Raw genomic sequence first — 27442 nt, forward strand, 5'->3', positions numbered from 1 at the left:
TGTGTGTGTGTGTGTGTGTGTGTGCGTGCGTGCGTGCGTGACTAGGGGTACCTTGAAGCAACATGAAACGAGCCACTGGTTTGGATGGCAAGAAAAATGATGTATTTATTACAAATGAATAAAGATGAACAGGTTTAAATAGACAGATGATTTTGAACAGTTCTAAATAACATCAGATGTAAAGCTGAGCTGCTTGAGATGGACAGTTAGCTTCAGAGGAGGCCAGTGCCAACAATTCTACCTAAAAGAGTTTAAATCTGACCTTCCTCAAAATAAAGAAAAGCTAAAGACAGTCTGTTACCTTCCTACCTAACAACACAGGAGACAAAGTGACACAGAAATGACAGCTACTCCTACAGCTGCAACATGAATACAAACTATAAAACAGATGATTTATGTGAACATGATGAAGTGAACATGTTTTCATTCCTGCATCATTTATAATAACAATATACAAAGAATAACATAATGATAGAGAACAGGTGTGAAGTGGTGGTCGTTTGGGAGGAGAGGAGGATGAGAGATGACCCCTGTGTGCACCAGCATCTGCATGCTCTCAGCTCTCTTTTAAGGGCTGGGCCTCCCCAAAACCAGCCAATCACCTGCTGGCTCCTGACACATCTATCAAAACCAGCCAATCACCTGCTGGCTCCTGACACATCTATCAAAACCAGCCAATCACCTGTTGGCTCCTGACACATCTATCAAAACCAGCCAATCACCTGCTGGCTCCTGACACATCTATCAAAACCAGCCAATCACCTGCTGGCTCCTGACACATCTATCAAAACCAGCCAATCACCTGCTGGCTCCTGACACATCTATCAAAACCAGCCAATCACCTGCTGGCTCCTGACACATCTATCAAAACCAGCCAATCACCTGCTGGCTCCTGACACATCTATCAAAACCAGCCAATCACCTGCTGGCTCCTGACACATCTATCAAAACCAGCCAATCACCTGCTGGCTACTGACACATCTATCAAAACCAGCCAATCACCTGCTGGCTACTGACACATCAAAACCAGCCAATCACCCGCTAGCTCCTGACTTATCTATCAAAACCAGCCAATCACCTGCTGGCTGCTCCTGACACATCAATCAAAACCAACCAATCACCCGCTGGCTCCTGACACATCTATCAAAACCAGCCAATCACCTGCTGGCTCCTGACTCATATAGCAAACACAAGCCTAGTGTCCTCTAGAGAGAGAGTGGCGTCAGCGGAGGACCGAAATGCGAGACTCATTAGCCAATGAACAGCCAGGAATGGGTCTCGCGCTACGTTTGCATGCTAAAATAAAGCTGATAATGTACAATTTGATTCAAGGGATGAAAAACCCTTTCAGAGGACAACACAAACTGTCTATTTTGCTGCAACTCGACAGTGCTGCTTAATCCAGGACCTTACTTCCTGGAACTCTTGAGAGTAAAAAACTGGTCCATTGGAGTGAATGGAGATGTCGGGACTCTTCTATCTACACGGCTCTGACATAGCCTAATGAAAAATAACCCTAAATATGACCACAGTCGTAACAGTGTGTGTGTGCGTGCACGGTGCCCACACACAGTCTCTCTCTCTCTCTCACTCTCTCTCTCTCACACACACACACACACACACACACACACACACACACACACACAGTCTATCTCTCACACTCACACACACACACACACACACTCTGTCTCTCACACACACACACACAATCTCTCTCTCTCTCTCTCTCTCTCACACACACACACACACACACACACACACACACACACAATCTCTCTCTCTCTCTCTCTCTCTCTCTCTCTTTCTCACACACACACACACACACACACATTAGAATGTCATTAGAACCTGAGAATGTTGTATCTGTATCAAAAGAGGAAAGGAGAGGAGAAACTCGCTCCTCTACAGTCAGCCATGACCTGAACAATAAGTGTGTGTGTGTGTGTGTGTGTGTGTGTGTGTGTGTGTGTGTGTGGGTGTGTGTGTGTGTGTGTGTGTGTGTGTGATCCTGTACAGAGTGAAGCATCATCTCAGCAGCTGTGTTTGGTCACAGTGTTTCTCTCTCACTCCTCTATCTGACACAGAGACATTGAGGCATCAGGGTTAAACCCAAACCCAGGGTAAAGTGGTTCAGTGAAGGTGGAGGTGAAGGTGTGGAGGTGCATCAGTGTGTCAGAGGAAACTCTGTAGAAGGACAGAGAGCCAGCAGACCAGTCCAGATACACTGCTACTCTGTTAGAGGGGGAGGGGGAAGATATGACTGTTGATGTCTTATTGTGCCAGGCAGTGTACTGATAATCAGAGCACCACAGACACCAGGACTTTTCATTCTGTCCAATCTCACAGTCATCACCCTCTTCTCTCCTTCTGATTCCTCTGTAAGTCACTCCTATAACAACCACTCCTTTCCTCTCCACCTCCCAGTAACAGTGACCAGTCAGACCATCTCTACACAGCAGCTGAGACCTGCCGTCAAATCTCTCTGGGTGAGCAGGATATGACTGCTGCTCTTCCACCCTCGTCACCTTTCTGTTGTCTTCAGACAGGAGGAGGCTTCTGGCTGCTGTGTTTGAGTCCAGTGTGAGTTCACAGGCATCTGATGAGACAACAAGACACAACACAGCAGCAGCTTAAAACAGAACAGAACAGAACAGAATAGAATAGAATAGAATAGAATGTATTTATTGTCCACACATGGACATTCATTGTGTTGTTTCAGCAGCATCAAACACATACAGGGAGTTTGATAGAAACAGGTTCTGATCTAAAACACCTGAGTCCTGTTTCACATACGACTTAAACAATCCACAACATTACAAAGAAGAGGTGTGTGTGTGTGTGTGTGTGTGAGTGAGAGAGAGATACACTGTGTGTGTGTGTGTGTGTGTGTGTGTGAGTGAGAGAGAGATACACTGTGTGTGTGTGTGTGTGTGTGTGTGTGTGTGTGTGTGTGTGAACACGCACACGCACGTGCACACGCACGTGCACACGCACACCCACAGGCACACACACACACACACACACACACACACACAGGTAAGCACACACACACACACACACACACTGTTATGACCCGGGGTCATATGTTTGGTTGTCATGTGTTAACACCAATCTGTCTGTCTGTGTTCATTTGTCTCTGTGGGGAAACTCATCCTCTGCATCTGATCCATCCTCTACTAGGAACCTTCCTACAACTCTTGTTCCTGCTGCCACAATGGTGATCAATGATAAATGATAAGGTGAATACACTAGGCCTATAGGACGAATCAGCGTGACGTCACTTGCCACCCAGAAATGCGGAACCCCGCGGCAGTTAGCCGGCTAGAGTGAGACACGCAAGCCTCGCGCCACTTGGGCTCCATACAGTTCCATTGCTGTTGCCACCCAGTGACACGGTTTGTTTACAAAAATGCTGCTCGGCTGATCCCTCCTATATGTAGCCTATATATATAGTATACTATACTATACTATACCATACTATACTATGCTTTATAAAATGGGTACCTCAAATCAAGCAATCTGATTGGTTCACAGCCATTGTATAATTCCAGTAACCGAGTTCAATAACCCATGGCCATGGGTTATTGGTTACCATGGCAACTCTCTTACTAAATGGCAGTGCTGCGCTCGAGCCAAACAGCTTTCTCCTGATCTGCTGTATGGAGGGTCACTAGTCCTTCAAGTCTTTGTACAATGAGTCATTATGGACGCATGATGGCGCAACTCTCTTACTAAAAGTACGTTACTTGGTGTCGGCATACGGCTCTGGGGCCGGTTGCACCAACTGGTCTTACACTGGTCTTAACTGCCTGTAACAGAGATCTCCGCGGAGACCTTTTTGACCGTCATCGTCGTAACTGCGGTCAACTGAGCCGTGTTCGTCGTAACACCGCCAGTTCGCTGTCTTTGAAAGCACGACGTTAGATTATAACTAACTAGTTGTGTGGCTTAGCCTTCCAAAATGTTGCCGTTAGTTTTTTAGAAGTTAATACATAGAATTGGGAACGTTACATTCAATTTCATTCAGACTGTCTTTCTGGCTCAATCGCCGCCATTGGTGCAACCGGCCCCTGGTCGGGCTTTGCTCTCAGCAAGCGCCAGGATTGGCCAATGTCGACTTCAGTCTCCAGAACGATCCAATCAAATCACCCGCACGTCTATCTTCTTGCTAGAGGTCCCGCCTTACAGTATTGTTTCAACTGACTCTTAAAGAAAAACCATGCCAGTCGGACTTATAGTATTATTATTATTATATTATTATACTTGGAAACCGTTTTATAAAAGCAATATAGCACTCGAGCAGCGTGTGTTGTGAAATATATCACACTGATAAGCTGTTATCCCACTCGGCCTGCGGCCTCGTGGGATAACAGCTTATCAGTGTGATATATTCAACACAACACACTTGCTCTCATGCTATATTGCTTAAATATATCCTATAATTCACTGAGCAAGATGAATAAGCTTACTTTTGCTCAAAGCTATTTTTAGCCGTCTCCTTTCAAAACATTCCACATGGACACATAGAGAAAGTTATTTAACTTGAAATATTTTGGAAATAAACATTTACAGTGTAGGTTTGATCCAAACTCAAAATGGAGAATTAGCAGCTTAAAGTGTTACTAGATGCATGAATGTAGTGAATTAAACCTTGAAACACTTCTCAGCAACATAAATAAACCTTCTTTAATAACAGATGTCAGGTGTGCAGGGACAACACATTGAAACTACAGCTGTATAATATAAATACACACGTTACTATTGTGCTCTGCTCAAAACATGTCAATCACCATTTTTTACAGTGGACCACCAAGCCTGTCTCAACATGTGAAGTCTCGCGGAGATTTCCCCTCTTTTAAACCGGATGCAGAAACAAACAGATAAACTAACAAAGTCATCACTCTCGCGCTACTTAAAGTTGAGCTTTAGGAGGTTGTTATTCTCATGATTTTCACAGTCCTGACCTGTAAACACAGAGGAATGACGGAAGAGTGAAGAGTGAAGACACGAGAGTGAGCGAGTGTGCGTGAGCGCGCGGCGCGAGAGAGAGAGAGAGAGTGTGTGTGTGTGTGTGTGTGTGTGTGTGTGTGTGTGTGTGTGTGTGTGTGTGTGTGTGTGTGTGTGTGTGTGTGTGTGTGTGCGTGCGCGCGCGCGCGCGTGCGTGCGACAGTGGGCAAGCCTGCTGGGCTGAGACCGGACCTTCCCATCTGAAGTCCAGGAAGTGTTCCTGAAATGATGATGAATGCGGGAACAATCAATGAAGACGATAGAGAGAGAGAGAGAGAGAGAGGGGGGGGGGAGAGAGAGAGAGAGAGAGAGAGAGGGGAGAGAGAGAGAGAGGGGGAGAGAGAGAGAGAGAGAGAGAGAGAGAGAGAGAGAGTTGTTGTTTTTTAAGCAGCCTGCAATGTATTCATGCTTTGTGTTAAACTGTGACATGTAAAACAACATTATTTTCTCAAGGGGCAGTTTGCAAAATCTTACTGGTCTTACAGCCTAATGCATGAATATAAGATATTTTAGATTCACAATGAGGCGATATGGTGTTTCAGTTTCAGTCAGAGATTAATTTATTTTTTAATAAACATGTCGGCATGCAGCAAACCAAACACCATATTAGCAAAGTGCTGCTATGACAACAGCAGAGAGGAAAGACAAAGACTATTTCTCATACAGAAGAAAAAACAGTGTGTAACACTGCAGAAAGATCAGGCATTTTCAGTAAGTACCATTATCCTCTTCCACACATCAAAACCAATTCAACTGAAAAATGCTCAGTCCTAAAACTGAAACTGAAATAAATAATTTAGTTTGAAAAGCTGAACACTATTTAAAAAGTCAGACATTCCTCTTTAGCTATATAGAAATATCATAAATAGCAAATATCATCATGCAAACAATTCCACAATATATTAAAAACAATGTACCGTAAATTCCGGACTATAAGCCGCGGCTTTTTTCCCGTTTTTTGGCCTTTTTTGGCCCCTGCGGCTTATATAACGGTGCGTCTTATCTATGGATTTTTTCCCAAAAAAAAAAAAATCTCTCTTTTTTAGCACTCTTTCTAACTATAAATCCACTTCTGTTTTAATTTCCTCTCTTGCCCTCTTTTAACAACATAACATAACATAACATAACATAACATAACATAACACAACACAGGTAAGCAGAAAGAAAAAGACGAAAGAAAGAAAGAAGCAATCACCGCCATGAATGAGGAAATGACTCACCTGCTGGAGGCTGGAGATACACGGCTTGGGCTAAACTTTTACTCCGTGAAACACTATCGATTAAGTCCGACATCGCTCAGAGGTTTGAGCAGCTTGAAAACAAGTTTGAAAACGTGCAGAAGTCCATCCACTCACTCACTAAAGAAAATAATGCAACCGTGAACAGAGTTTCTAAAAAAAGCGCATCAGCGCACTGGAGGACAAAAACAACACAGTGAGTCCGAAAGTGGATAAAATGCAAAAACATCGAAACGCTGCACACGCAGGTTGATGACTTAATCAGCAGGAGTAAAAGAAATAACATTCGCCTGATCAATGTAAAAGAGGGAGCTGAGATTGGTGACATGGACGCTTTCGTGGCAAAATCCTGTGTTACATCCTGGACCTGAAGGAAGGCGAGAAACCACCAGAGGTGGACAGGGCACACCGGGCGCCTCGGCCACGTCCAGACCCCGGCCTGCCACCGAGGGCCATCTTCATCTGCCTACTCCGCTGGCCCGACCGTCAACTCATCCTCCAGGCTGCGGGGAAGAAGCCCCTCACCTGGGAGGGTACGCGCTTTTTCGTCCGGCAGGACCTCTCCGCGTTGGTGCAACAGAAACGCGCAACATACAACAGCATCATCGAAAAGGTTAAAGTCAATGGATATCGCTTTGGCGTACTGTACCCAGCGAGACTCGTCATAACCATTGATGGACAGCGGCGGAACAAGAGCTCAAAGTGAAACTGCCGAATATCTTTTGAGTTGGACTGGTCAATAGTACTGTGAGTAACTAAAATAAAAAAATAAAAAACGGAATTCTCTCTTCTTTAGCACTCTTTCTAACTATAAATCCACTTCTGTTTTAATTTCCTCTCTTGCCCTCTTTTCACCACACCGCGGACACTGTGTGCACTGTAAAAAAAACAAAAAATACCATTAAAACACCCGCGGTCTGGGGATTAGTGACCTGACTTTTGTTTTGTTGAAATGTTAATAAATGGGAGCTTCCCCAAACAGCCATCTCTTTCCCGACAATCCCCTCTGTGCACGAAGCCTTACATATGGTAATTAAACATCAAAACACCCGCGGCTTATAGACCGGTGCGGCTTATATAAGAAAAAAATAGTCACCTTTGAAGGTGCGGCTTATAGACCGGTGCGCCTTATAGTCCGGAATTTACGGTAAATAAGAATCAGTGATGCAAACCCATGAAGACTATAAAAGGTGACAAACACATCAAAACAAACTGAGGCAGACACAAAACCACTCAAATCTTAAGTGCTCTATTATCAAAAAGGTGACTCACCTAAAGCCTGGGTTTATTTAAAAAGGTGTTCATATTTTGGTTGGAGGGACATGAGGTAGGTACTAGGTAGTGCAAATCAATACTTACATAAACATCTAAATCATCGAGGCAGGTTTTTAAACATGTTATAAACACAATGTAAAAACACACTGTCACTGATGACATCATCACTGATGACATCACAATCATGACTGAAGAACACCGCTTCAGCCTGCGGGCATCACCAGGTCGTGTCCCGGCAGCTGTAAAAGACAAAGTCCAAAAGTATTAGGATCAAAATATCCTGAAAGTAGCCAAAATAAATGTGACATACAGTAACGGTCCCTCAATGTGTTGTTTCTCACATGACATACAGTAATGGTCCCTCAATGTGTTGTTTCTCACATGACATACAGTAACGGTCCCTCAATGTGTTGTTTCTTACATGACATACAGTAACGGTCCCTCAATGTGTTGTTTCTCACATGACATACAGTAACGGTCCCTCAGTGTGTTGTTTCTCACATGACATACAGTAACGGTCCCTCAATGTGTTGTTTCTCACATGACATACAGTAACGGTCCCTCAATGTGTTGTTTCTCACATGACATACAGTAACGGTCCCTCAATGTGTTGTTTCTCACATGACATACAGTAACGTCCCTCAATGTGTTGTTTCTCACATGACATACAGTAACGTCCCTCAATGTGTTGTTTCTCACATGACATACAGTAACGGTCCCTCAATGTGTTGTTTCTTACATGACATACAGTAACGGTCCCTCAATGTGTTGTTTCTCACATGACATACAGTAACGTCCCTCAATGTGTTGTTTCTCACATGACATACAGTAACGTCCCTCAATGTGTTGTTTCTCACATGACATACAGTAACGTCCCTCAATGTGTTGTTTCTCACATGACATACAGTAACGGTCCCTCAATGTGTTGTTTCTCACATGACATACAGTAACGTCCCTCAATGTGTTGTTTCTCACATGACATACAGTAACGGTCCCTCAATGTGTTGTTTCTCACATGACATACAGTAGCGTCCCTCAATGTGTTGTTTCTCACATGACATACAGTAACGTCCCTCAATGTGTTGTTTCTCACATGACATACAGTAACGTCCCTCAATGTGTTGTTTCTCACATGACATAGAGTAACGGTCCCTCAATGTGTTGTTTCTCACATGACATACAGTAACGGTCCCTCAATGTGTTGTTTCTCACATGACATACAGTAACGGTCCCTCAATGTGTTGTTTCTCACATGACATAGAGTAACGGTCCCTCAGTGTGTTGTTTCTCACATGACATAGATTAACAGTCCCTCAATGTGTTGTTTCTCACATGACATACAGTAATGGTCCCTCAATGTGTTGTTTCTTACATGACATACAGTAACGGTCCCTCAATGTGTTGTTTCTTACATGACATACAGTAACGGTCCCTCAATGTGTTGTTTCTCACATGACATACAGTAACGGTCCCTCAATGTGTTGTTTCTTACATGACATACAGTAACGGTCCCTCAATGTGTTGTTTCTCACATGACATACAGTAACGGTCCCTCAATGTGTTGTTTCTCACATGACATAGAGTAACGGTCCCTCAATGTGTTGTTTCTCACATGACATACAGTAACGGTCCCTCAATGTGTTGTTTCTCACATGACATACAGTAACGTCACTCAATGTGTTGTTCTCACATGACATACAGTAACGGTCCCTCAATGTGTTGTTTCTCACATGACATACAGTAACGGTCCCTCAATGTGTTGTTTCTCACATGACATACAGTAACGTCCCTCAATGTGTTGTTTCTCACATGACATACAGTAACGGTCCCTCAATGTGTTGTTTCTCACATGACATACAGTAACGTCACTCAATGTGTTGTTCTCACATGACATACAGTAACGTCCCTCAATGTGTTGTTCTCACATGACATACAGTAACGGTCCCTCAATGTGTTGTTTCTCACATGACATACAGTAACGGTCCCTCAATGTGTTGTTTCTCACATGACATACAGTAACGTCCCTCAATGTGTTGTTCTCACATGACATACAGTAACGGGCAAATGATAAATAATGTCGAGCCCTGGCATGTTGTTAAGATAAATTGCAAAGGTTGTGCTTCTATTAAAAAGTGCTCACCTTGGTTGTCGTCTTCATTCGAAGAGGCAGCGTCTGTGTCGGCATCTTCTCCAACTTGTTTGAGCACCGTAATGTTATTGCTAGCAATAGCAACATTAGCTGAACTGTTAATAGCGCTAGGACCGAGATGACATGGGGACTGCCCCCTAGTCCGATACCTCACGAGTCCGATACCTCACGAGTCCGACACCTCATGGTTTTGGGTTAGGGTCTGGGGGAGGTTAGGTTTAGGCGTGGGGGTGGGAGAGGTTAGGTTTTGGGTTAGGGTCTGGGGGAGGTTAGGTTTAGGCGTGGGGGTGGGAGAGGTTAGGTTTTGGGTTAGGGTCTGGGGGAAGTTAGCCTCTTTTTTCGGACTCGTGAGGTGTCGGACTCGTGAGGTATCGGACTCGTGCCATGGCACCGATGACATTACCACGCTATTGACGTTAGCTGTGCTGCTGGCTAGTGGCTACTGGTGTAACGTTAGCATTAGCATGGTCGTTGTTGCGAGGTCGTTTTCACTGAAAGCAGTCTAAAAGTTTTGTTTGTGTAGCGTAAGTAGTTTTTTCGCTTCATCTTCTTCTCATCTCAGGTCAGGCAGGAAGGGTAGGCCGCAGGCAAGTGAGTCGCCATTTTTATCCTCGGAAGGCAAGGGAAAAGATTCCGCCCTTCTCTGCTTCTGATTGGCTCACCTTAAAAACTTGAATGGATGCGCATCAGAGGAGATTTAGAAGTGAGTAGACACAAAGCTCTATCTAGATAGATAGATAGATAGACAGACAGACAGACAGACAGACAGATGACAGATATTGTAGCTTTGCGTCTGGCTATAACATGTAGGAAGGAGGAAGACTGGAAACGACGAGCGGATTTATTCCCTGCTGCAGGAAAACGCAGAAGAAGACTAAAAGGGGTCCGTGAGAGCCAGTACAAGATAAACAATGAGTTTTTTTAAACTATGAATGATGCAATAAGCTACTTTAGTGGAGGCCAACAATAAAATAATAATACATTATATTAGAAAAATATTCATAAAGATCATGCTGGCTGTCTATGTGTAAAAGCACATTATCTTCTAAATGCTTCTTATAATGATAATATGTTCAAACTATCAGCTAACTTGAGCTTAAACCTGACTTTTACAGGTTTGGGCTTAAGGCTCTGTTGCCCTAGTAACAAGTCTGGCTAAATTGTTGGCTTTGTGAAAACAGAAAATCCTGGACTTATGCCAAATTGTCAACAAACTTATCTGGTTAACTGAGTTAGCAGGAAAGTGAAACAGGACCGTATGGTTATTTGTTGATTTATTGAGTTTGATCATTCATTTCTCAGCAGTTTGATGATGTCACATGATGTCATCATCCTGAGTCAGTAGGATGTGAATGTAGATGTGGTGTAGATGGATTTTCTATCTTAGTAGTTGAATATGTTTATTTGTTTTCATGAATCAAACTAAATACACACTTACATTTCCTCAGGCCTGGTTTCAGCCACTGCGCTCCATCATGGTCCACCCTGGAGGAATAAACAAAGTCAGACCGGCAGATTCTCTTTGATGATGGAAACATGGACATTTAATATCCTTCAATATGAAGGATTTCCACTCATATCCGCCATAGATAGAGGATTATTAGATTAATTATTAGATTCCAGTCTGCAGTGTGACACAGAAAATGTGTGTGACACTCAGCCTTCTAGCAGAGGTTGCATCTCCATACACTGTTAAAACTATAAGTTCCTGGAGGAACCTTTAGGGGTTCTTCAGCTTGTCGCTGTGGAGGAACCCCTAGGTGCTTTGAGGAACCTTCAAGAAAAGGTTCTTCGAAGAACCCATTCTTGGGGTTACTTGAGGAACCTTTTGAAGCTCTTTGAAGAACCTTTAAAAATGTCTGCTGTGATGTTCTTTATATCATATTATTATTATTATTGTTAATAATAATAATAATAATAATAATAATAATTTAATAATAATAATAATAATAATAATAATAATAATAATTATTATTATTATTATTATTAGTTTATAGTGTTTTTCAATGACTCAAAGACATGCTTGGGAGAAGAAAGCCTTTTCAGAGTAAAGTTTGATTTCAGTGAGATAAATTCAAAAACAGCCTCACAGTATGATAAAGATGGGGACTAGTCACACATACAGTGACTTGAGACCTGGCTTGAGACTTGTCCTCAAATACTTGCGACTTGTAAAGACTTGAGACTTGACTTGGACTCTAGCTCAAAGACTTGAGACTTGACTTGGACTTGCAAAAATGACTTGTGAGTATCTCTAGTATATATACCAGAGATACTCACAAGTCATACATATCTTTAGGCTACTATATTTGGATATCATATGATATCAAAATATAGCCTAAAGAGCCTCCAGGAACCTTAATTCAAATTGGGTTCTTTGAGGAACCATATTCATACTGCGTAAAAAGTAAAGGTTCCTGCAGGCACCTCTGAGAGCATTGAGGAGCATTGAGGAACTTCTGAGTTCTCGGGGGAACCCCTAGGTTCTTGGAGTAACCTAGAGGTTCCTCGAGGAACTTGTAGTTTTTACAGTGTACCTGAGAGAGTCCAGTCTCCAGTGTGGATCCTCCAGTCCAGCAGTGAGCAGTTCTCCTGAGGCTCCTGGATGATTGTAGCTCAGGTCCAGCTCTCTCAGATGGGAGGGGTTGGAGCTCAGAGCTGAGGCCAGAGAAGCACAGCCTTCCTCTGTGAGCAGACAGCCTGACAGCCTGCACAAAGACAACCACACACGTACCCATGCACGCACGCGTGTGCGCACACACGCACGCACACACACACACACACACACACACACACACACACACACCCCAAAGCATTTTCTTTAGTGAATAGTTTGCAGTGTTGAGTGATACAACAATATTGATAATTATCTCAATAACATTACATTACATTTACATTACATTACATTAAAGGGGCACGGTGGCTCAGTGGTAGAGCTGTCGCCTCACAGTCAGAAGGTCCTGAGTTCGATTCTCGCCTGGGACACTGTGGGCGCTGTGGTTGTGTTCCCCCCCATATCTTCAGTGCCCACTGCCCAGGTGGGGTATCTCGTCATAAGGGCCTTTCTGTCTGTGTGGAGTTTGCATGTTCTCCCCGTGCTCCCCCCAGGGGGTTCCTCCGTACATAATCCCCCCATTAAAAACATGCAGAAGATCAGATCGTCATCGTCATCCGACCAGTGACGACAACATCCGAAGTTGGTCCCCGGGCGCTGTACGAGAAAGCGACCACTGCTCCTGGCCTGCCCCCCGGAGGAAAGGACAAGCCAGGATGGGTCAAATGCAGAGGACAAATTTCACCGGCCACCGTCAGCATGAGTGTGTTTGTGGCCATGCATGTGTTGATGTGATCGTGTGACAATAAAAGACGGGCTTGTCCGTCTGAAATCATGATTTCAAAATAAACACAGCTTGATAACTTTCAATAACTGTCATGGTGATTGTGTTCAATACAAGGGAGTAATGCTGGTTTGAGAAGTCGGGGGGGCAAAATAAAATGGGGAGCTCAGACTCTCCAGGTGGGTCCGGGGGCATGCTCCACCGGAATTTTTTATTTATTTCTTCACTTTTTTTTTTACATTTTAAATTAAAATGCATCAATTTGGTGCACTTTGAGAGCAAAATTGAGATGTTAGATAATAATCTATGAATAATTACACACATCACTCAATACATGCCTTTTGTAATCCCCTTTTTTTATGACCACTCAAGATCTTTTTGCCTTTTTTACCTTTATCTTTGTTACCTTTTTTATAGGCTACATCAGGGGTGCCCACACTTTTTCAGCTTGGGAGCTACTTTTAAAATGACCAAGTCAAAGTGATCTACCAAACATATTTATTTATATATATATACACTGAGTATACAGTGGAACAGTGGAAAAACAGTGGAAAAACAGTGGAAACAGTGGAAAAACAGTGAATTCTTTTTTTTTTTTTTTTTTTTTTTTTTCCTTCCCCAATGCCATGCGATCTACCACACTACCTTCACGATCGACCGGTCGATCGCGATCGACGTATTGGGCACCCCTGGGCTACATCATCTCTTTTACTTTCGCTTGGTCATTCTGTGATTATATATCCTAGCTGTCAGTTTCTTAAAGTGTAACTAACCCCCAAAACACTTTTTTCAGCTTTTAACCAATATATATGACTTTGGGGGTGATGTGTGAAGAATGCTGGTCAAAATTTCCACATTTGACACCAAACTGTTGCCATTCTACCATTTGTATCATTTTTCAGCAGCATACCTGGCATAAGCGCCCTCTATGGGTGGAACACTGCTTTTTTTTGCCCTCAAATGAATGGGAGATTTGATACGTCGTGACGTCACGATGAACCAAAGACTATGGGATTTCAAGATAGTTACTCCACTACTCCCCCTGTACCCTTTCAGCTCCTCACAACTCCAAGCCTATTCCCATGATGTCACTTGACCTGTTAATCACCTGTTAATTGATTACAATTGCCTGTTATTTTCCTACCAACTCCTATGTAACACAATACTATCAATAAACGCCACTATAATCATAAAAGGAAGGACATGGCATTGTGTTGCTGTAAATCATTCCCAACCTTTTTCATACTAAGGAGCCCTATGATGAGATTTGGTCTCTCAGATGCAAATCTGATTTTTTTTTTTTTTTTTATGTAGCCTAGATGATTGATATGATTTTGTCCAGAATTCCATATATCGTCGCTGTCGTTCCAGGACCTCGAATCTCCAAAACAGCAACTTTTCAGGAAGTTAAAAAAAACCTGTTTGCTCTTAAAATACTGAACCAAACGTCATCAAAGTTGGCACATGTCTTAATTATAGTTATATAGTATAGTATAGTTAGTTTCCCGCTGAATGTGTCATTACTTTATTAATATCTTACCTGGATAAGCTCAAATGATGTTGTTTATATTATCAGTCCGAGTTGGAAGCACTCTCTCCCGGCCAGTCAGGCGGGAGAGAGTCATATGCTCATGCACGAGCCCCAAGCTCTGGACCGCGCGCAGCAGCCCTCCTCGGCTCTCATGTGGCCGAGGCGGGGGCTTGGGCATGGGGTGAGAACAGTCTGACATTTCCGCAAACAAATCTCATCGCAGTTTAGCGCACATGTAAAATATAACGCTATACTACGACGTGACAACGTGACAAAGCTGCTCTAAACACATCGGCTACTATAATATATTTCCCTGCATCTCATACTGAGATTAGATCGGTATTGAGTTTGGACAGACTGAATGGGCCGAGGAGGAGGAGGTGGGAGCTCTGCAGCTCTGCCCTGCGCTGCGCCCGAGAGGAAAAATCAGAGGTGCAGTAACTTTTTAACAAGAATCACGAAAAGCCCCCAAACGAAAATTAAAAACGGATTTCATGGCGCGGTATATCGCAAGTTGGACAAGGGAATGACGTGGAGAAATCTTGCATTGTGATTACATGAGCGTGAGAGTGGGGCGTTTGTCGTGACTATTGTGCTGTGCTGCGCTCTCGCGTCACTAGTCTCACGTAGTTAGACAAGCCGCCACACACATACATGGGAGAAAAATAATTAAATTTCTAGTTCGCCACTGAATGGCCAAATTGATTGACTTTCAACCATTTTGAGCAACGCTGTTTCCATACAGGCCACCAGCGTTGGCTAGTTGTTGATATTTATAAAGATATTGCAGCTCTCATTTAAATTATTTTCGAGGCGGTGGGCAAACTGTAATGGCGTCGGTTTCCGGAAAAAAATCCTGAGCTGAGCACAGCCAAAGAGTATAGTATAGACAAGAGTATATGTCATTTCTTGTTTTTTTCCATAGGTATTTTCAAATCACCGTTTGTTACATATCTGGGGGGTAAGTCGTCCCCCTTTAAATGTTGGAGGTTCATAAAAACACATACTCATATGCAGCCTGTTTATTTGATAGGCTATTTATTTTGCTTTCTGCTTCACAAGGAACCTAGCCTGGCTCCAGACCTTCGAAGCCACGCCCACTCCACAGTTGTGAATTTGTCTCTTCTTGGTCTGGAATCGCCATGTGCAAAAGCCTTAGTTTCCTCCGGTTGAAAAACCATTGACGGGCGCTGATTGGCTAACGCTGTTGTCAGTCAGTCTTGCCTGTGAAAGATCACTGCCTGCTGGAGCTTTATCTGTGTGGGCGGGGAGTAACGGTAAGTGAAGCTCTGTTCGGCCAGCCGCCCAAGAAAATGATGATCGATCTTGCTTCTAGCTTGCTTGTTATGTCCAAGTCACATTTTTCATCAATGGTCAAATGTGTTTTGACAATCCGTTGCTCGTTGATATAATTGTTTTACAACTTGTAAATTTAGTAGCCAAAGTAGAGATGCCTGCTGTGTCTGTTTGTTATGCATGACTACCAGTGTTGGGGGTAACTCATTACAAAAGTAACATATTACATGTAATATATTACTTTTAGCAGTAACTCAGTAATATAACTTATTACTTATAGGATTTAAGTAATATTATACCAGTTACTTTGTCAAGTAACTCAAGTTACAAATTGAGTTACATTTGATTAAATCAAAGCACATATTTAAAAAAGATACAATAATTTCCTAACCAAACTGTGTGTTTTTATACAAATAACCATTATAGATGAGAATAACAAAGGAAAATAATAACATTTAGAATTTTGGATTGTTTACACTGACTTCAAGGCGGTTGAAATTATTTTTCGGGATGGTTCCGGGGCGGCGATGTCATTCTGCTGCTGCTTTTGTTTTGGTAAAAGTAATGCAAAAGTAGTGTAATAAGTAACGAGTTACTCTACACAGAAAGTAATATTGTAAAGTAACTTATTACTTTCAAATGAAAGTAACTAATAATATGTAGTATATTACATTTTGAAAGTAACTTGCCCAACACTGATGACTACTACTAGTGCAGTGCTCTCTAGTGATTGGTTAGGGAAGACCAAAGCCCGGCCCCCTCATAGAAAAGCTCTGAAGTGGGTGCAATCTCAGACGAAGAGGAAATGAGTTCATGAATTGAAGATGCAGTCTGAATATCAGGCTACAAGGAACCCGCTTGTGTGAAATATTCCTGCACATCAGAGCTCTCAATAAGCAGGTGGACAAATCAACTACTTGAGAAAAACATTAAAATAATGTCCGCACAAGGATTATGCTCCCGGTCAGTTTATTATTAACGTTTCTATCAAAGGAGGAGAAAGATGCTGTTTACCATGCAGCTCTTTTCATGTGCTTAATATCAGCACGAGGATTTAATATCCGTTTAATATTTCTGGACTTGGTGAGTCAGTGGTGCTTGAGAATGAGTTTAGGAAGCATATTTGTTGTGTGGTTCCCCTATAATATCTCTATAATATTTCTATAATATTCCTGTAGGGACTTGTGCTGTATTGTGTGGTCTGTGATACTCAATCATGAGTTTATTCCTCATGTAGCCTAGTACGCATGCGGGTTGTTTCAAGTGAAGCAAGTGTAAACACACGTATCAGATATGGGTCACTTTTAAAAGTAGTGTAAGCAGATCGAAGGTCAAGAAAGATCTGATAGCAAAAAGTTTGATCTGAGCATCAAGACCTGCAGTGTAAATGCAGCCATAGAGACTGTAGGAGGACTTTTTTGTCATGTTTCACTGTTTTCTCTTGATCAACAATACAGATAGTTAAGGAACAAAATCATTCTAATAAGAAAACATTATTTCCAGATTTGGTTCTGAGATACACAATCATCAAATACTGTTTCTAAACATGCAGTGAACTCCTGAACATATCCAGACTTCACTCAGATGGCCTGTTTAATTAGCACCGAATGTCCGTTATGCTCCCATGAACACAGACCTTACCCACCCAAACCCCAAATACTACGTCTGTGTCGCTCACAGAGCAGGTCTAGTTTAGCAGGTCCAGCCTCATGTCCAGAGTGTGGAGTGGGGGGTGGGAGAGAGGGAACGCGAGCGAGACAAGATTATTATAGCCTATAAATAGTTGTTAACTCATTCTCTGCCAAAGACGTACCCGGACGTACTTTTAACAATGGCGTTCTGTGCCAAAGACGTACTCGGACGTACTTTCATGTTTTGGCTGTTTACATTACATCAGACACTCTCCCAGCCTGTGACATTGTTTCAAGTCAAACTGATAAAAGGAAACCGCTAGTTTAGTATTTATGGGTGGAGCCTGTGGTCGAAACAGAGTCCGATCCAGAGTTCTCGGCTGGCGACGATGGCGAGGAAGACGCCAGCGTTTTTGTTATTGCTCCACGACGGAGCGCCATGGCGACGAAGGCTCCCCTTCACAGCGTTCTAAAACTAAAACGGAGGAGGAGAAATGGGTGCCACTTGGAGAGAGCGATGAACGCATCAAACCGCGTCACACACCCGTCCCCAGCAACCAAGGCGAAACATGTGTCACATAAACATTTCAAAGTTTACAGCACTAACGTAGCTATTGTGTGATCTTCTGTGCTAACGTTAGTTATGAGAGGTAACGTGACAGCAGGTAACGTTACAGCACTCGTTATTCCTGTGTGTGTGTGTGTGTGTGTGTGTGTGTGTGTGTGTGTGTGTGCGTGTGTGTGTGTGTGTGTGTGTGTGTGTGTGTGAGAGAGTGTGAGAGAGAGAGAGAGAGTGTGTGAGTGTGACCACATAAGGGTTCGTTCCATTTGTTTATGCTTTTATCAAGCTAAGACCGACACAGCTCCCTCAAATACATTCTCTTATTTTTTATTTATTTATTTGGGAAAACAAATACTGTATATGTCTGATGTGTCACTGAGGCAAAAAATAAAAGGCTCAAAAGAGAGTTCTGCTTGAAACGGTGTCATTCACTAAAAACCTATTTTTCTCCTATTTCTGTTACAAAGGAGGGCATTTTTTGTGAAAACAAGCTAACTTCCACTGCTTGTAACTAAACAAGGAAACATGGTCGAGTTTCAGTTTTTTACAAGGGGTAAGAAGAGAGTCTCTGCTTTATTGTGAGATATGTTGTGTAATTTTATTCCTAGCACAGAATATTCTGTGGGTCCTGGAAGATCAGGAAATATGCTCAAAATCCTGGCACTGGGAGCACACAGACCGAAATGACCCTGGCAGAGAATGAGTTAAATGGCACTTTTACAAACCATTAATCGAATGTCCCTGTGCTATTTAATTTCATGAATGGACGTGGCTGGATTATTTGGAAGAGAGCCAAGTTGATGAGTAAACAAGTGAAAATAGAATTGTTTCTTTTCCTCCATCTGCCCGTTTGAAACGTGAAAATGCAACAAGAAGATGAGTGCTGCATTAGGCTATATATTCGAGATGTAACTTTTGTGGAGAAATAAATTGAAAACTAGTCAGATTTGACTTGAATGCCACTTGTAAAATCGTCTTTTCCACCATTTAACTTTAGTGCAACTACTATTTTGACTGGTAGCTTTTGCCCCCCCCCCCCCCCCCCCCCCCCCTCCCTCCCTCCATCTCTAGTCTCTACACCAGAGGATTTATCTCATGTGTGGAAACAACGCTGCCTCTTGTCTGGAAGAGTAACTCTGGGAAATACCTGCACCTGATTCAACGGGTATACATGTAGTCCACACTTCATGTTTATATGGCTTTATGGGGTCTGTGGCCCTATTGTGAAGTATAGGACACACACACACACACACACACACACACACACACACACACACACAGTTGAACCCAAAAAGTGTTCAAACACAGTAACACTCTCACTGCAGTGAAACGTCTTCAGATAGATGTGACTGAACACTTATTAGACATTTCAGTTCTGATGATGTTTTCTTAGCGCTGCTCACTCGCTTCTCTGTTTACTTGTCATAGCCTGGGTCACAGATGGCCTCACTAAACTGTTTGATCTGGACCACTTGGTGTCAATATGGATCAACTGTTTCCACCTGTTTCATTAATTTACTGTGGTCATCTGTCTCCTCTGTCCTGTATTGATATTAAGTTGCTGCTCTCAGTTGCTCGTTGTCTTGGATTTCACCATTGTGACTTGAGATACCAAGAAAATATGTTTGTTTTGCTGTTTTGTTCACTGGCATTTTTGAAGTAAAGACACTTTTTAGTTTAATATTTGTGTTGAGTTTCTGTCTCTGCACTTCGGTCCCCTCAGTCATGTTTACATCACTGTGCTGCCTGCTGGCTTTCTGCTGTGTTCAGATCATACTGGAAGAACAGGCTTTCATTTCATTTTCACTTCTGCTTGTTGTCTCTTCTTCTTTCTTTCTTTCTTTCTTTCTTTCTTTCTTTCTTTCTTTCTTTCTTTCTTTCTTTCTTTCTTTATATTTATTTTTGTTTCATGTTTAGTTTTATTTAGTTTTATTCTAGCAATAAATAAGTGTGTTTTAAAGTGTTTTAAATCAAAGTTAACATTCAAATCTATTCCACTGTTATTCAGAAGAAAAACTTGACAGAAACACTCATTTTAGGCTAGCATATACTGTGATAAAACTCCATCACCTGATATGGAAATTTGAATCGTGATAACATTTTCATCCATATCACCCAGCACTAAATTAGTTTGATTGTTTACGGTTGATGATTTTAGACAAGTTTTCTGAGCAAGAGATCCCAGCTTTCAGTATAAACTTCTTTAAAAAGAGTTATAGTACACTGCTAGTTACATGCTAGCATGGGGAGCTGCTGAGGTAAGATTGATTGATTGATTGATTGATTGATTGATTGATTTGATTGCTTTTGTTTCTGGTCATGATTGACGGTCCGCATCAACAGGGCTGAATAATTGACAGTGGTGGTGTAGTTAAGAATGTCATACGGAACAGACCTGGATAGCTAGGCTAAGGCTAACTAGGTTAGGGACCGTTCGTTATTTGGGGAAGGGTCCACTGGAGCAAAATAGGGGAGGGTCATCCTGTTTTAAATTTAGTCAGAGGGAGGGTACACTCTCTTTAATTTGAGTCCAGGGGAGGGGTATACAATTTTGATTCGATAAAAATATATAAACTTTTTTTTTTTTTTTTATGTTTGCTTTTCGGACTTCAACAACTACTGAGTTGCTTCACCCCTCCTGTCCAAACTGTTTGATATGTCCCGGTGCACTGTTTCTCTTTGGCGGTCCTATCTGTCGATCTTTGTGCTTGGCCTATCCAGACAGCGCAGTGCAGAGGAATTCCTTTTGGATATGTCATTACGCACGGACGTGCCACACCAGGACATACAATTCTGCTGCTAAAATGGGGTATTAGCAGATAATTCAGTGAGGCAATCAACTATAATTCACGGAGAAACTTTTATCACATCGCAAAGAGGGGTTAATGGAAAATGAATTGAGAAAAGTAGACATTGTAGCCTACTTGCAATAGGCTATTCACCTTCACCTCCCATAACCGGGAGGGTCATTGGCAACACAGATGATCTGTCGACAAGCTCTCTCCATCTCTCTCTGTCCTCGGCAGGAGTCGGCAGCAATATACAAGTTAATTTTCTCAGCTTGTAGCGTGCGATTCGGGGGCTGTATGAAAGCCACTGAAACAATCGACCCACGGCTTCAATGCAGTTGAAATCATCAGTTGCCATGACTTACTGTTGCCAAATGACCTATCCAACAGGTGTTGTTAGGCTATGCATAATATGGTGACAGGCTCAGCGTGTGTGTGTGTGTGTGTGTGTGTGTGTGTGTGTGTGTGTTTTTGCGTGTGTGTGTGTGTATGCAGCATGTGTAGAGGAAGGGAGACACAGTCCGTCACAACATGCAGTGAACCTGCACCTGAAGCTCTTATAACAGACCTGTTCGTCGCTCTGAAATCCCCAAAATAGAACCGATTGCTGTCATTCCACTTGCTCTGTATCCACAAGCTCCCAACTGACATTTCCGTATGTGCCAAGCATGCTATAGCACCTGGCAATCAAAGACTGCGAGCAAAACGCAAAAGTAGGGCTAATATTAACAAGCGGTAGGCCTAATTTGTCATTTGGCTGCGGTAACTTGGTTAAAGAAAACAACAAAACCCTTACAACTTCTGTCTATAGGCTATAATGGAGATGATATGACCACCTGAAAATAATAAGATAGGCTAATAATAAATAGCCTAATGAACAATCTTATCACAGAAGAAGCTGGCTCGAATGAGACCATGCCTCTCATTTGCCATAGGCTATACGCGAGGTAGCCTACGTTAAATTGGTCTGCTGTCTGCTGATGACGGCAATCATGCAAAAAATCCCCCCAAAAATCCATGCAGTTTTACCATCACCAGAACACAGGATGTGAAGAATGAAGATGTTTTAACCATAAAATGCTGGTCCTCAACCTATTACGCATAGCGCAGCTGGCAACGGGAGCTCGTTTAATAAAAAAAATGCACGAGAGCTTAATAATGCATTGATCCTATATTAAATCTCATAGTGCAAGTCGAGGTGTTTGTGTGCTTTGCCTCATGCGTGATGCCCGCCTTGTGCTGCCTATGATTTTATTGACAATGAACATTGCTATTGACACTGTTTTTCCAACAAAAATAGTAGGCTAACATGTGTTAGGGGAGGGTCAATCACATTTTTCCAATCACTTGGGGAGGGCCAAAGAAAAATATATTTTGGTCACAGGAGGGTTACAGCTTTTTATTTCAGAGGACTCGAAATCCCTCCAGTGACCCCCCTTCTAAATAACGAACGGTCCCTTAATACTAGGTTGATGGAAGGCATTAGATGGTGAGGTAAAATGGAGTTGTGTGGTGGTAGCATAGAGGGGCGTGTTTCCAGGACGCTGGATTACACCGTTAAGCCTTCTTGAGGTGTCATGGGCCTAACTTAACGAAACATCGGTGAAGGAAGGTGCCCACTTGAAAATGTTAGGGCTGTGCTACAACCCGGGTTTTACGAGTGAGAACGAGAGCTCTCACTCTAGTGCCATCTTCGCTGCGCACGCAGCCACTGGAAGAACATTATTTTTGCTCCAAAAATGATCTTTATATAAAACCAAACCACCCACCCACAGGTGGCGTGGTAATCCTGGGACTGAGGCGGCCACCCACATTCCTCCCCCCGTGACAACGTCACGTCCGCCCAGATCCCAGGAGGCCACTCCTTCTTCCAGCCCGCCTGCGCAACGACACATCGACGCAGCAAGGCTGGGTAGTGAGCTCTCGTTAACACTCGTAAAACCCGGGTTGTAGCACAACCCTAACGTTTTACTTTGTTTCGAACTCAAGCTCTCACTCTAGTGCCAAATTCAACCGCCCTTGCTGCCGGGAGCACTCCTCAGAGCGACCCCAGAGGCATCAGTGAACAACGGACGCATGGCGAATCGCCTATGCCCAACCGTGTGGCATTTGGAGAGGCAATGACACTACCTTCTTGCCATTGACAGTACCGCATGCACGAAACGCGAACCGGACACGTCAAGACTGTAGTATCTAACAAACATGTGATGAGAGGACCATGAGGCCGCAGCGCACATGTTCTCCACCGATACACCGCGCAACGCCCCGCGTAGAATGCGCCTTGATACCCTCCGGGGGTACCTTACCCGCGGCAGAGTATGCCAAAGCAATCGCCTCCACTATCCAGTGTGATAAGCGATCCTTGGAAAGGGGTCCGCCCTGGGCCCTCTGCCCGAAACCAACAACCAACAACTGGTTTGAAGTGCGTAATGAGCGCGTCCTGGTCACATAGGCAGAGAGCACCCTTACGGGACACAACATGTGCAGACGTCGCTCCTCGTCCGAACTGAACGGCGGAGGACAGAATGCTGACAAGTCTATGACCATAGACATAAAGCTGGCATTAATATTCTTAGGTTGATAGGCCGGGTTAGGTCGCAACGTAACCCTGCGGCCATCATCCGCGAAAACCATACAGGACTGCTGCCCTGAGAGGGCAATCAGGTCACCAACCCTCTTTCCTGACGACAAGGCCAGCAGCAGCGCGGTCTTCAAAGACAGAAACTTCAAATCGACGGAGTCCAAGAGCTCGAACGGATGACCCGCGAGCCCGTCCAGCACCGTAACCAAGTCCCATTTGGGAAAGACGCACCGCGATGGCGGGCGCAACCTACGCGCTCCCTACATGAAGCGCGAGACCAGAGGGAGCGCCCCCACGGGGCAGAAATCGCGGCTACGTACACCTTAAGCGACTGCGGGGACTGGCCCGCGTCAAGCAGGCTCTGAAGGAAACAGAGAACTGGCCGCACACCACAGTTCACTGGATCCACGCCTTTGTCCGTGCACCAATGCGAAAAGACCTGCCACTTGTACGTGTACTGAGAGTGGGTCGAAGCAGCCCTAGCACTCTGAATAGTGCACACCACATTATCGGGCAAATGGTCCCGTTCAGGAACCAGGCTGCTAGCTTCCACCTGCTGGGGGAGGGGTGGAGTACCTCCCCTTCCGCCTGGGATAGAAGATCCACCCGCACTGGCAACGCCCAGGATGGACCTTGCGCCAAGGAGATCAGGTCCGCAAACCATATCTGCTTGGGCCAAAAGGGGGCCACTAAAATAAGCCGTAGGCGCTGCTCCCTCACCCTGTCCAACACCTGTCGGATCAGGGGGATCGGGGGAAACGCATAGAGCCCGTCCCGGGGCCACGCATGCGCCAGCGCGTCGTGACCCAGCGGGGGGCTGTCCTCTTGGATCGAGAACCACAGCGGGCAGTGCGTCGCGCGCCACGATGCGAAGAGATCGACGTGGGCGCAGCCAAACCTGGCCCAAATCTGTTCCACCACCTGAGGGTGGAGGCACCACTCCGTCTGACGGGGATTGCCCCGAGACAGCAGGTCGGCCCCGAAATTCAGCCAGCCTGGCACATGGACCGCTGACAACGAAAGGAAACAGGGATACGCCCACAGGTGAATCTCCGCCGCTAACCGGTTCAGCGCCTCGGACCGCACACCGCCCTGCTTGTTCAGGTGGGCGATCGCAGCTGTATTGTCCAAGCGGATCAGAACATGACGCCCATGTATGAGCCGCTGGAAGTGAACCAGAGCCAGGCGAATCGCCTCCAGCTCTAGCACGTTTATGTGGCGAAGCTCCTGAGCTCTCCACCGGCCGTTCGCCGAAAAGCGCCCGCAAACCGCAACCCATCCCCAGAGGGAGGCGTCGGTGTGAATGACCAACCTGAGCGGGACAGGGCCAAACCGAGTGCCTCTCGAGAGGCAACGGGGGTCCGCCCATATGGCCAGCGCCCGCCGGGCCGGACACATCAGAGGAACCCTGCGATGACGGTCCCTGGCCGGGTCCAGGCGATGCCTGAGAAACCAGATCTGGAACGGGTGCATGTGTAGCCTCCCCAGTGGGAGCACATGCACCGCTGAGGCCATCAGCCCCAGCATGATTGTGCACTGATGCACTGACACAGAGGGACACAGACTTAGCGTCTTTGCCGTCCGCACTGGCGAAAGGCGGGCCAGCATGGCCCGAGAGTCCAGCTCAAGCCCCAGGAAGGTCGCCACCTCCGCTGGGACGAGGCAACTCTTCTGCCAGTTCACCAAAAACCCCAAGGTCTGCAGCTGATCTGTCACACTCTTGGTGTGTTCCATGGCACGGACCCTCGAGTCCGCCACTATGAGAGCGTCGTCAAGATAGAGGAAGACGCGAATCCCACTTGCGCGGAGGGGAGCCAGGGCTGTCTCCACGCACACCGTGAAGGTTCGTGGGCTCAAAGACATGCCGAACGGCAGGACACAGAACTCGTAAGCCTTTCCCAGGAAGGAGAACCTCAGGTATTTCCTGTGCCTCAGAACCACGGGGACATGGAAGAACGCGTCTTTTAGATCCACGGAAGTAAAGAAATCCCCCGGCCTTAATGCATTGAAAAGGAGGGGGAAAGAGACCATTCGGAAAGGGAACTTCCTCAGAGTCTTGTTGAGACGCCGAAGGTCCAGAATTGGACGCATGGAACCGTCCTTCTTGGGCACAGCAAAGTACTTGTGATAGAAACCTGAGCGCACCTCTGCCTTGGGGACCGAGCGAATCGCCCCCTTGGCGAGCAGCGAAGTAACCTCCTTGTGGAGTATGTCCATGGACCTCCCCTCCATGGCCGAATCGGGGACCCCGTCGAACGTGGGTGGAGGTCTGGCAAACTGGAGAGCATAGCCCTTCCGAAGGGTGCGCCATAACCATGGGGTCGGAGAACATAGGAGCGCCCAGGCGCTGAGCCTGTCAGACAATGCTGGTCTCTCGTAGCCAGAAGTAGCGGAAACCGCACCTTTGGTCATGTGTAGATTGTTGGGCACCGGGACCTGATCCGATGCCCCGATGGGGGGAGAAAATGGGGGGAGCAGGGCGTGAGAGGCTGTGCGCACCCGCCGCATGGTCAGCTCCGTAGATGCTAGGCATGCCGGGAGAAAATCCCTTACGCAAACCCGACTACTGACACACCCTGTGGGTGCGCCGGATCAGAGTAACCCACCCGCTGCGCGACTTTCGCTGGCTGGGAGGACTGCGGGGACGAAGTCCTCTTTCGAGCCCGACTGCACACGGATATGGGCCCCGCCGAAGGCGGGCCAATGTCCGGGGGCGTGTTCCACAGGAGAGCTCCCGACCGACAATGGGCACGCAGCGCCATTGGTGGTGGGCTTGTCCTGGATGCTACCAACCGAGGCCAGGCCGTGGCCATGGACCAAGGATAGCCTTGTTGACGGGTGTGAGACCCCGGGAGAGCTCCCGACCGACCTTGGGCACCGAGGACGGTGGGCTTGTCCCTAAAGCTACAAGCCGAACGCTGGCCCTGAGCCCAGACCTTGGCAAGCTGCCGCCCCAGCCTGGCGCGTAGCGCCAGCAAGGGGCGGACGGAGCAGGTCCCTGCTGAGCTCCGGGTCGAAGTTGGGCACTGAGCTCCAACGATGGCGGCTCATAGTCCCCCCCTCCCCCAAAGAAGGCGACTAAGAGCGGGCCGGATCACCAGCCGCACGCGCACCCCCTTGTCCACGCTGCTGGGGACGAGGGCCGCGCATCCTGGTCGGCCGTGGGACCCAGGACGGGCCCACTGCAGCCGGGTGGGGCGTAGCCATTGAGGGGGCACGACCCTGGGGCGGCCACACCCGCTGGCGTGGGGCATTCGCGGAGTGGCGGGCCCCGGAGGGCGGCTCAACCTACGCCCTGCCCCCAGAAACCGGCGGCCGTCCCCTCATTGCCGTCGCGGCATGAGGGACCTGACCGCAGCGGAGTCCCGTTGCTGCCTCTCCAGCTGCTGGGCCATGTTCTCCAATGATGGCCCGAAAAGGCCCTCAGGAGAAATCTTGGCCCCGAGCAGCCTCCTCTTCTCCGGCTCATACAACTGCGTCAGGTTGAGCCAGAGGTGGCGGTGCGTGAGAACAGTGAAGGCCATAACCTTACCACTTTTCTGCGATACGGAGGGCGTAGTCCGTGGCCATCCTGAGCTCCGTATACGTCTCCGGAGACGGGTTCCCCTGCAGCTCCCTCAGGAGGACGGCCTGGTAGCCCTGCAGGATGGCCAGGTTGTTTGTCAAGTACGACTTTTCAGCCAGCTTGGCCGTTAACTGGCACGCCTTTGAAGGCAGTGTCGGCTTGCCGGAGGTGGAGGCCAGATGGGATGCCACCAGTTCCTCCAGGGGGGGCATTCTGGAGAATGCCAGCTGCTCCTCGCCGTCAAGCGCAAACCACGGGGCCATGCCCGCGCAATGCGGCTTGGCCTCCTGTGGTCTTTCCCACCCTGCCTGCACGGCGCGGACCACATCCTCACAGACAGGCATGCGGCGCCGAGGGGGGGGTGCCTGGTGTGCCTGAAAATAACACCCCTGTAGCACTGAGGCAGGGGGATGGGGTGGGTCGGCCCAAGCGATGGCCAGCTTAGCTGCTGCCCTGGACATCACCCTGCTAAACTGCTTC

At 45.9% G+C, this 27442-nt stretch overlaps 1 protein-coding gene across 1 annotated transcript in view; it reads right to left on the minus strand.

Moving 5' to 3' along the window:
* Positions 1–1918: 1918 nt before the first annotated feature.
* Positions 1919–27442, minus strand: part of LOC310775422 (NLR family CARD domain-containing protein 3-like) — a 257943-nt gene continuing 232419 nt past the window's right edge. Inside the window, exons 6-8 of the mRNA XM_083635570.1 lie at positions 12207–12377; positions 11108–11154; positions 1919–2596 (exon numbers count right to left, since the gene is read on the minus strand). Coding sequence (XP_083491696.1) covers positions 2064–2596; positions 11108–11154; positions 12207–12377 — 751 coding nt within the window. The 3' untranslated portion in view covers positions 1919–2063. The remainder of the gene's footprint in view (positions 2597–11107; positions 11155–12206; positions 12378–27442) is intronic.

This window comes from Poromitra crassiceps, assembly GCF_964638095.1.
Source record: "Poromitra crassiceps genome assembly, chromosome: 4".
Taxonomy (NCBI): domain Eukaryota; kingdom Metazoa; phylum Chordata; class Actinopteri; order Beryciformes; family Melamphaidae; genus Poromitra; species Poromitra crassiceps.